Source organism: Nannobrachium achirus (assembly GCF_963921795.1).
Source record: "Nannobrachium achirus genome assembly, chromosome: 18".
Taxonomy (NCBI): domain Eukaryota; kingdom Metazoa; phylum Chordata; class Actinopteri; order Myctophiformes; family Myctophidae; genus Nannobrachium; species Nannobrachium achirus.
This window is the reverse complement of record NC_137825.1, coordinates 12154404-12166327: the sequence shown is the minus strand read 5'-3', so window position 1 is coordinate 12166327 and position 11924 is coordinate 12154404. Positions and strand designations below refer to the sequence as shown.

The window sequence follows — 11924 nt, the reverse complement described above, 5'->3', positions numbered from 1 at the left end:
TACTTCTACGGTTGTTGCTTCTTTGCTACACTATAGAGTATGTAACATACTTCTACATGTAACAAAACAGCTTATAATCATGTTTTAACGTGGGATGAACGTCCATTTGAATATATTTCTATATATATATATATATATATATATTTTTTTTTTTTGTATATATATTTTTTTTAAATTAGCGTTTGTTATTAAATTAGGCCTACAGTATATATGCACTCTTGGCATTGATGCCACACACTCCTATTATAACTAGTACGTAACCTGCCTCTCTAAATTGCATGATCTTTAAATTAAACTTTAACATCTGTTCTGTCTTCAGACTGAACATGCTGTTTTGGAATGTTCTATGTTCAGACAAATCTGAACATAGAAAATAGAACTATTTGGCTAATAAAATAAAATAAACACAGTAAGACACTGTAATGTTAGTTGTATATAGTGGAGACATAAATGCTATTCTGACTGACACATGCATACTGCGTGTGGGGGCGCACGCCCCAATAGGACCTCAACAGTCAACAAAGTCTGGAGAAGCCACATCACAGCACAACTATAGAATCTGATTCCATGAAAGGTCATAAACGGCAAAACCTCCACATTTGTTAGATTTGGTTATCATTTGAGAGAGTTACCTTTTTGTTTAGAATACATATCTGTGGAAAGGGATAATTAGGGTCTTAATCAGGGTCTAAAAGGTCATCTTTGTGCTGAATTTAAAAGTTGATTGAACAGAAGTGCATGTCCTCCCTTCTTCACCTGGGGGCAGCAACGACTAGGCTGCATCTCTGAAAACACAAGCTTATGGTTAGAATGACATTGAAAACATTTAGAATCAATATGTGTAGGTTTAACAGTCTTATAAATGTGTGTAACAGTCTTATAAATGTGTATTAGTTTTAAAAGTCTTATAAATGTGTGTACTTTATATGGGTGAAACATACTAATTCTACCTCTCATAGAACATGACAGACAAGCAGGACGACCAATGAATGAGCCAGGACTGATTGATTGACATTTAGACTGACAGACAGGCTACAGTACACTAAAGGACTTTGAATGACAGATTGACAGGCAGGAATTATCAGATCAAATGAACATTCAATCTAATCTCATACTGAGGATTTTACATCTCCTTTGCTGAATAGAAATAATTATCTTTTTTACACACTTCTCATATTAGTAAATAAATAACTGCTTCACAACAACAGTGCTGCTGCAACTAAGCGGCAACGGCTGCTAAAGTTATAATAGCTTCATGGATTACATGCAGTAGATTAACAAGAAATTCCACATTCCATTGATACTTTCATATTTCCTGCTATCGGTTAGGACTTGACTGGCTTGAGTTTTCTGCTGTCTGGAATACTTTCTAGTTCAAGAGGCTGACTTAATACAGTGTATTGTAAAAGTCTTCAAATAGTGATATTGAATAAGCATCCGTTTAATAAACATAATAACATGTTTGTGGAAGTGTGTGAAGAGTGTAAACATTGTCACCTTCAGTTGGTGGTGGTCGGCACCAGGATACGACCTGATAGAAGAAAAACTATATTAAAAGGGATATAAAGAGGTGACAGACAGACTGACTTTCAATCAAGTATTAAAGGAACAGTTCACGCCCCAAATTACTTTTTTTCCTATCGATTACTCACCCCATGGAGACTTTTTCTTTTTTGCATTCAAAGCTAATAATTTCAGGAGACTCTTTGTGTCTCCATAGGGAACCACTTCTGGTCATCAAATTATTGGCTTTGGATATTCAAGTCTGTATAGAGGGTATATGCGTGAAATCATCGTACCCGGAAATTATGCGGGAACAAGTTATGCGGGAACGTCTACTGAGTGGCAAGCAGGAGTCAGTAGGAGTCATGAGGAGTCAGTAGGAGTTTACCACACTGCTTGAGTGGTGCTGAGTGGCATATGATGCAAAAAATCGATAGATAGGAAGAAAAAAAAAGTGTTTTGGGTGAACTATCCCTTTAACTCTGATCCAGAGATAGTTAAGTGCTGTGGGTTTTCAGCTTCATCTAATGACCTCAGTCTAATTAAACTCAATCTAGCATTACATCAAGATCTAACCTGGTTTATTCCACTGGTAGCCATTAAGTAATTAAATGTGTCAATTAAACATGTAAATCACCTCTTTTCTTCCACTGGAAGTAGATGAATCCAGTCAGGAACAAGACCAGACCCAGAACCAGACCTGATGCTCCGATGGCCAGCTTGTTCTTCACCTGCTCTGGCATGGAGTCATCTGACAATACAATAAAATATGATTACAATGCAATGTAATGCAATGCAATTCAGCACAGCGCAGCGCAGCACAGCAGCCTACAGATGGGCCTTGGCTATTTTGTGATGACCATTGCACACCTACTGTATGGTACTGTAATTTCCGATACATGCAGGGGGAAATATTATACCCTAAAAATATATCTAGTTTTAACCACATTCAACCTGTCATCCCTTAATTTAAGCATATCATTATACTAAGAAATTAGCCAGTAGCTATGCCCCTCCCCTAAAAGCTTTTGTCCAATGCTATCTTAGCCGGCAGCTAGCCAAGGCTGTTGCCAAGGCAAACCTTGGCAAGCAGGAAGTTATTCTAAGCTAGCATTGGACAAAAGCTTTTTGGGAGGGGCATAGCTACTGGCTAATTGTCTTTTTAAATTTCCTCCATGCATTTGAATGAAAGTGAAAACAGCTGATCTATAAGATCACAACACATCACATTAGAGTAAGTAGATTAACTGACCCCAGTGGGCAAATATGGGCGCGGTCAGGCTGGGGTGTTCCACCATGCATGAGATCTGCTCTCCAGATCTGTGACACACACACACACACACACGCACACACACACACACACACACACACACACACACACACACACACACACACACACTCACACACACACTTGCACGCACGCACGCACGTACACAGAGTTTATTACATGTATTATTAGGTAGGTCATTATCATGATCTGTCCCTCTGACTGTGAATTACAACTAAATAATGATAATAAAATAATATAGAATGTTAATTACTTTACGGATTAAAAGCAAATTTCCTCTTCTACCACAGATTTGAACCCAGTTTCCTGCGCAAGTTCTGACATTTTTACCATTGAGCTAATAGAGCCTGCCTGCTTGCTCAGGGGATAAATTGGATCTCGACCATCAGGTCAGGTCCTGTGTCTGTAAGTGTGACATGATCTTTGATACAATCTAAATGTCCATAGAATAGACCCTGATTGTATAAATTATATTGTATTAACATAATCTACCATACAGATTGTATAAATTATATTGTATTAACATACTCTACCATACAGATTGTATAAATTATATTGTATTAACATAATCTACCATACAGATTGTATAAATTATATTGTATTAACATAATCTACCATACAGATTGTATAAATTATATTGTATTAACATAATCTACCATACAGATTGTATGAGTTATATTGTATTAACATACTCTACCATACAGATTGTATAAATTGTATTATTAACATACTCTACCATACATATTGTATAGGTTATATTGTATTAACAAACCATACAGATTGGACATTACATTTTATTCTTAACAAAAGTGCTGCTTTGCGTACATTACTTTATTCATTATAATTGAATTAAATATACTAGTATGATACAATATTTGTACTACTATCTGTAGCTTCTATCTAGACATCAGATCTCCACTTTGACAACCCTCTGATTGACATTATGTCATTCTGACTGATGTTTTGAACCATCTGGTCAGGGATTCTAACCAGCAACCTTCATGCAGCTCTAGTCCACTGTCTCTCAGGTTGTTCAGGTCAACATGTCTCTGCCTAGCAACTGGTGATGCTTAACAAAACAATGGTCCTGATTGGCTGAGTGAATAAGGAAGTGAAATTGGTGTCTGGGGAGTTTCCATAAAGAAGGGGTTTCAGTCATAGAGTTATAATAAGAAGGTTTCAGTGCACGCACGCACGCACGCACACACACACATGCATGCCACTTCTATCACATGACCTGCTTTTAAAGACATTTGATGATTTCAGCTGTGAGAAGTAATGAGGCTTGTTATGTTTCATGAGCACGATCAACAGAATTTAACCTGAAAGCGTGCGTTTGTAGCTTGGCTAGCTTGTGGCTTATAGCTAAGCTAAAAACAGCTTGTTTATGTAATGTGAACAGTTCCAGGGTGGTTTTATGTAATCTGAATAGTTCCAGGGTTGTTTATGTAATCTGAATTATAGTTCCAGGGTTGTGGTGCATATGGCAGTGGTGGAAAGTAACTAAGTACATTTACTAAAGAACTGTACTGTAATTTAGATTTCTTTTTACTTTACTGGAGTATTTCCAGTATATATATATATATATATATATATATATAACTCTATAACTGCACTGCTCACTTCACATTAGGTGTGATCTTTTAAAGTCAATCGATGCTTTTAACAAAAATAATGATTGCTTAATAGGCAACAATTAAATCTAATTAATTAATTTATCAGGTGTGTACCTGGGTGTGTACTCCAGGTATGAGTGGTACTGGTAGTACCATAGAGGTGTGTATTTCTATGTGTAGGTGTCTATTAGGTGTGTACCTGGGTGTGTACTCCAGGTAGGAGTGGTACTGGTAGTACCAGTCTCCATCAGGCAGCAGATCAGTAGAGGTCACACCAGAGGTGATTTCTTCTTCTCCTCTCAGCCAGGTCACCAGGATGGCTTTAGGGTAGAAGCGGTAGCTGCTGCACCTCAGCATGTGAGTGTGTCTACGGCCACCAGGGGGCGTCTCTGAGGCCAGTCTCACGTAGGGCTCCACTGCAGGAACAAGATTATTATTATTACCCTTATTATTATTATTATTATTATTATTGGTTCTAGAAGGTCTCAGATGTTCTAAGTATTCAATACAGAGACTTTTACTATTTTACATCATCATCAACATCACTATCAAAAGTACATTTCAGTACAAGAGGCTCTTTTTAAAATTCACTTATTTATTATTATGTATATGTGTTACCAGTACCACCATTAATCATCTCTGAATAGCAATTATTTATTATGATTTGCATGTTATTGTTTAAGAGGTGATGATGAGTGTTGAGTGCTGTTCTGAGATCAGCTCACCTCTCTTCTCCAGAACAACGCTGTAGTCGAGCTCAGCGTTGAGTTTGCAGTATCCCGCTGCCTGTGCTCTCATCCCAGCCATGTATCCAGGTTGTTTATTTGCGTAGTCTGCTGCCTTCATACCAACCTCAGTGTAGCCGACAAACTGCCCCACCCTGCTGTCAAACCTGACAAGCTCCTGTTTGTTGTAATACGATGATCTGATGAACTGTATGTCCTTCAGGTCAGTGGAGTTGAACACACACTCATCGAGCTCAGAGTAGAGAAATCCATCTGGAAATAGAAAAGTAGAAATATCACCAATCTGTCAACACAGACATCGTTCACTAATCGCCTCGTTCACTCAACTTTGTGTATGCACAGATTTTAAACAAAAATGCATGTTTCCACGACTGAGTCTGATTATTTTTGGCGACAAGTACACTGAAACTGCAGCAGTGTGTGCCATAAATCATGCGTATAGCTGTTATTTGAATACCTTATTCTTATTACAATAGTGTTAAACCTTAAGTAAAATGTCATAACATATACTAGAAAACAAGAAATAGACCTACATATGTGAACTTATCTATTGCTTAGATGCAAATGGGCTTGATCTCATGCACATTCAAAACTATTTGTATTATTTTTTTCAGTTGACACATTTAGAGCTGAATATATAATCTGTGTCCATTCCCAGTCCTGATGTAAAATACACTATAGGTGATTTCCCCTCAGTGATCAATAAAAACGATCCATATAAGCTCTCAGCTAGCATTCCAATATATCCCTGGATTCTAGCATTATCTTAGTTGTTCCTTCTCTACCGCAGCAACAGTGAGCAATTCTTGAGGCTTACACACTATAGTTTAAGAGCACATCAATGTTTTACACCAGTTTTCATGAATCGCATGTCAGACTTTAACAACTATAGCCTAAACTAAAATCTACAACATTTAGGACATTTACAAAGAAACGTGTGAATGAGGCCCAATGTGTGCATTATTAAGTAATTAAATAAAATGTACCTGCTCCATGGAAAGAGATGAAACACAGTGAAACACAGAGCCAGAGATTAGTAGAAGTCATGATGAGTTGATACTTTTTCAGAGTTTAGTTGAAGTGTTGATGAGTTGAGATGTTTCAGAGTTTAGTTGAAGTGTTGATGAGTTGAGATGTTTCAGAGTTTAGTTGAAGTTGTGTCGATGAGGATGTCAAACTGAACACTGACTCACTCCTCCACCATCAACGGTCTACAACAACCAATGAAAAAACACCATTCACTCTCATCACTTGTTACCAGGTAGACGTCAAACCAAAACTACACCAGATTGTGACTTGTAATGGAAAGAAGCCTCATAAACTATCTAAGTTTAACCCTAACCATACAACTAGGGTTGGGGAACAATAATTAAAGGACAAGAGATCCTTTTAATATAGACAACTACCATCTAGAGGTAGATGGTAGATTCTACCCTCACCAGCCAAGACTGGAGAGATCTGCCATCACCAATGGAAAAACACTTTTCACTGTTGTCGCTTGTTACCAGGCAGACGTCAAATAAATAAGTCTACATACTGTACTTGTTTCGGATGGCTTCGACAGTATACCATACATGCATACGCGTGCACACCCCGCGTACGCACTGACGCGTGTGAAAAGGCTTGGTGTAGCCGGGCGGTTATGCATGCGTGTGTGCATGCATGCGTGTGTTGTGCATAGACCACCTTGCGTGAATAGAGTGGTGCTCGTCACAAATGCGCGTGCGTGTGTGTGATGGCCGGGCTACACCAGAACACGCGAACGTATGCGTGCGCTCTCTGTGCATGTGCGAAAAGCCCCTGGCTACACCAAGGAGGGAGTAAATGTGTGAGAGACATGGGAGTTTGTGTACAAATGCCTACGCGCACGCACAAAATAGAACAATCCTATTTTTTGGGAATGCGTATCCATAGGCGATTTTAAGGGGTGTCCTAGGGTGCACGTGCACCCCCTGGCCGCCAGGCGGCCATTTTGATTTTTTTTTTTTGAAAAATAATTTTTTTTTATTTAAAAAATGTAAGATGTAAGACCTATCACTGCTTGGCGACGGCGCTGTTGGCAGACTTGGCAGGCACTGTGGGTGGGCTGTGAGATTAACACCTGTGCTGGCCGGCTCTGATATGATGACCCACAATTCCTTGATTTCCTTATCTGTTTCCGCCCGCCTAAAACAATATGGATACAGCGGCAGAGCAGCAATAATGGCGAAACGAACTATAAATACAAAGACAATTGACCAATTCTTTATAAAAAAGAGCAAACCCAGTGCCACAACCGATAATTCATCATCAGGAAATGTGAACACGGGTTCACTCGACACTGACAGTAATGCTAATGAACGCGAACCAGAGGAGGTGGACGGAGCTTGCAGCAGCAGTGATCCAGCCGCACCGACATCATTGTGGAAGGCTCGCCGTTGCCGGAGGCCGGGGCCCCGGTTCCTCCACAGCAAGCAAGCCCCACTCCAGACTCAACTGTTGTTACCCCAGGCCCAGACCCAGAGGAGCCAAATGAAGCCAACTTTGTTCATGAAAGAGACCCTTGCCATGGCCCGGATAAAGCTAAGCAGTTTTTGGCTTTGGGTCCATATCAGCCAGAAGATGTAGAATGTCCATTAAAGACCGCTGGCGAAAAACAACGCAAATTCAGAAAGGAGTGGTTTAAAGATTTTGCCTGGCTGGAGTATAGCGTGCGCCATGACCGGGCGTTCTGCTTTCCATGTCGGGCCTTTGGTTCTGAGAACACCGAGCAAGCTTTCAGGAGGACAGGTAAATAAAGACACATCTCTGTTTACACAATGCTGTTGTACTCCCTCCAAGTGCATAGTCTATTATGTTCCCTTTTTTCAACTGTTTCGTTATATTGCTTTAATGCTTTGGCAATGTAATCTATGTTTTCTCATGCCAATGAAGCTAATTTAATTTGAATTGAATTTACAGGGTTTCAGGCATGGAATAAGGCTAAACAAACTTTTCGTGACCATTCTACAAGAGAGAACCACATTGATGCCTCGGGCAGATGGCAGGGATACCTGGCGTCGCTGGAGAAGGGAAGCGTCGCGTCAAAATTGGATACCCAGAGACGGGCATTAGTAGAAGACAACCGTGACTATTTACAAGCCGTCATTCAGACGGTTTTATTCTGTGCTCACCAGGGAATACCTCTAAGAGGACATGATGAAGGCGAGGACTCTTTAAACCAAGGAAATGTGAGAGAACTCATGCAACTGCGTTCAAATGACAGTGAACTAATTAGACGGATGTTTACCCTGAGAGAGAAGCGCTACACCTACGTCAACAGTGAGTCTCAAAACGAAATTCTTGATTTAATGGCTAAACAAGTGCTAGAAAAAATTGTATCTGAAGTTAAGAATGCAGGTGTGTTTTCCATAATTGCAGATGAAACAATGGATTTGTCAAAACATGAACAAGTTGCTCTCATTCTCCGTTATGTATCTGAATCACTAGAGATTAATGAACGCTTCATTGGGTTTTATCGTACAGAGCTGACTGATGGTGCTTCACTTGCTGCTTTAATTAAAAACACACTGGAAAAATTGGACTTAGATATAAACGCTCTGAGGGGCCAGTGTTATGATGGGGCAGCCAGTATGCGTGGTCCTTATAAAGGGGTTGCATCCCGTATCCTAAAAGAAAATCCCCTTGCTTTCTATGTTCATTGTCATGCGCATATATTGAATTTATGTGTTGTTGACATGGTTTCTAATGTGCCTACAGTCCGAAATGCTTTTGGTACACTTCAGACACTAAGGAATTTCATTGAGGGCAGTGCTAAGCGACACGCTGTATTCGAACGAATGACAGCTAGTAAACCATTCGCAGGCGGGGCTGAAACACTCAAGTCGCTCAGTGACACCCGGTGGAATTGTCGTTTGGAGGCTATAAAAGGAGTGTTAGATAACTATGATGAACTCGTTAATACTCTAGAAGAAATAGCCGAATCCAATGATAAAGCAGGTGTAGAAGCAAATTCACTGCTTAAAAATATCCACGATTTCAGCTTTATTTACTGTATGGTCTTCATGCGCAGGGTTTTAACTCAGACAGATAGTCTAAATAAACTGTTGCAGACAAGAAACTACAAATATGACACTGCATTTGCAACAGTAAAAGCGACTGTTAAAACCATTAAGGATATTAGAGGGGGAGAGTTTGCTTCTCAGGTTTTCCAGTATGTTAGTCAGATCTGTGAAAGAAATGGTTTTGCTGGTCCTAGTGTGCCACGCAAATCAGTGTTTAACACAGCAGCGGATTATTACCGATGTGATATTCTGTATAGAACACTGGACACACTCATACAACAGCTTGAGGGGCGCTTTTCTGAAAACGATTTTCATATCCTCCAGTGTCTTGCTGATGTTGTAACCTCAGATAGCCCTCCAGAAAAAAGTGTGACAGACGTATGTCAAACATACACTCTTGATGCAGATGTTCTGAAAGCTGAAATCTCTGTAATGACTTCCATGTACAGGGAAGAGAATGTGCGCAAAAAAAAAGAAATGGAGGACACGACACTGTTTGAAAAGAAACTTGCTTTTTTTCAAGAGAAGGGAATGCATAATTCTGATTCATTTGGTACATTAAAACACGTCTACACACTGTACCTCACCATACCAGTTACGAGTGCTTCAGCTGAGCGCAGCTTCTCTACTTTGAGACAACTAAAAACGTATTTACGGACAACCATGACTGATAAAAGAGTGTCAGATATAGGCATTTTACAGATTGAGAAAATACACGAAATTAAAGTGCAGAAAATAATTGAAAGGTTTGCAAGTGCCAAAACCCGGAGGCTGCAGTTCATTGTGTAATAAGGATGTGTCTACTATTTGTTTTTGTGAAATGCTTATTTGACACTGTAAATGACTGCTTGATTGCTTGATGAATGATGATTAACTTGATGTTTGGCTTTGCTGCCTCTGTCTGCAAAATAAGTAAATAAATCCTATACTAGACATGCTCATGGTGTCTAGAAAAAGAAGCACCTGTTTTACACTTTTTTTGTTTATATTGTGTTACATTTGGGTACAAAATTAACTGCAGAAATCCGCTAAAACAACATTACAAAACCGCTAATATCCGCAATTTATTTCGCCTGCGCGCTTCGCGCGCACGCGAACGTCGTGCACGCGCGCGTGCATGAGGTAATAGAGGTCGTGCACCCCCTGCTGGAAGAGGCTAGAATCGCCTATGTGCGTATCCGTGGTTCGCACTATCTGTGTGCCTGGTGTAGCCGGTTGACGGCCGCACTACACCAGAAAACGTGTGTGTATGCGTGCGCTGTCTGTGCGTGTGCGAAAAGCCCCTGGCTACACCAAGGAGGGGGTATGTGTGGGAGACCAGAGAGTCTGGGTACAAAACGCATACGCGTATGTAAAAAATAGAACTGATCCCATTTTTACAGCATACGTATCCGTGGTTCGCGCTATCCGTGAGCCTGGTGTAGCCAGCTGAATTAATATACATTGGATCTATCCAAAACACGCATACCCGCGCACGCCCCGCATACGCACGTATACGCACTGGCGCGCGCAAAACGGCTTGGTGTAGCCCGGCCATGAATTGATATATATATATATATATTGGATCTTTCCAAAACGTGCATACGCGTGCACGCCCCGCGTACGCACTGACGTGCGTAAAAAGGCTTGGTGTAGCCCGACCGTGAAGGAAATCTACTCGCTCATTGATTACCAACGTCGGCTTATTAGCTTGATCTATCTATAAATGCGAGAAGTCTCTGCATGTCTGCGTGCGTGTCTGTCTGTATGTAATCCGCGTATCTCGAGAACCGTTCGTCCCATGGGCTTCAGATTCGGCACGCGCGTTCTCCGCCGCGGCACAGGGTGCAGTGCCGGGCCTCGACCCGACCCGACGCGCCAAGCCGTCCCGAACCGGTGCGAAACGTTTCGGAATCTCCGTATGCGGAAGTGATTGTTGACATCAGGCTGTTCCGGAGGAAATTGGCGCAAACGCTGACTCATTGTGACATCACTTCATAAAAGGCTCTGACATCACGTACGCCACACGAGTCAACAAAAAATGCCATGGTTACGTATTGAATGTCATCAGTATGACGTGTTTTGATGTTCCTATATGGGCATAAATGGACACAGTCAAACATATGGTCAAAACGGGTCTTATGACAACAGGTATATTAGGGTTTGCATTAAAGGGTAGGGCATTCACAGAGATCTCCATATACTGTATGGGCATAAAATGGACGCCCGTATGCGCAGCTGATGTCTGACATCAGGCTGTTCCGGAGGAAATCGGCGCAAGCGCTGACTCATTGTGACATCACTTCATAAAAGGCCCTGACATCATGTACACCACATGAGTCAATGGGCATAAATGGACACAGGCAAACAGATGATCAAAACAGGTCCTATGACAACAGGTATAATGGGGTTTGCATTAAAGGGGGAACCGGCACTGTGTCTGCAACACAGTCGGAGGCACAGACAGATACAGAGATCTCCATAATGGGCATAAAGGGACACAGACAAACAGATACAGAGATCTCCATATATGGGCATAAAATGGATGCAGACAGACAGACACAGGTATCTCCATATATGAGCATAAATGGACACAGGCAAACAGATGGTCAATACAGGTCCTACAGAGATCTCCATATATGGGCATAAAATGGACGCAGATATACAGATAACTCCATATATGGGCATAAATGGACACAGGCAAACAGATGGTCAAAACGGGTCCTACAGAGATCTCCATATATGGGCA

General features: G+C 40.9%; 1 protein-coding gene across 1 annotated transcript; it reads right to left on the bottom strand.

Moving 5' to 3' along the window:
• Positions 1 to 494: 494 nt before the first annotated feature.
• Positions 495 to 6281, bottom strand: LOC308303358 (H-2 class II histocompatibility antigen, E-S beta chain-like). Its single transcript, XM_080747712.1, has 7 exons — positions 6140 to 6281; positions 5133 to 5405; positions 4607 to 4823; positions 2756 to 2823; positions 2141 to 2254; positions 1498 to 1531; positions 495 to 785 (listed from the first exon to the last, which is right to left on the bottom strand). The coding sequence occupies exons 1-6, from the start codon at positions 6198 to 6200 to the stop codon at positions 1500 to 1502; spliced, it is 765 nt and encodes a 254-aa protein (XP_080603838.1). The 5' UTR covers positions 6201 to 6281; the 3' UTR covers positions 495 to 785; positions 1498 to 1499.
• Between the last annotated feature and the right edge of the window lie 5643 nt (positions 6282 to 11924).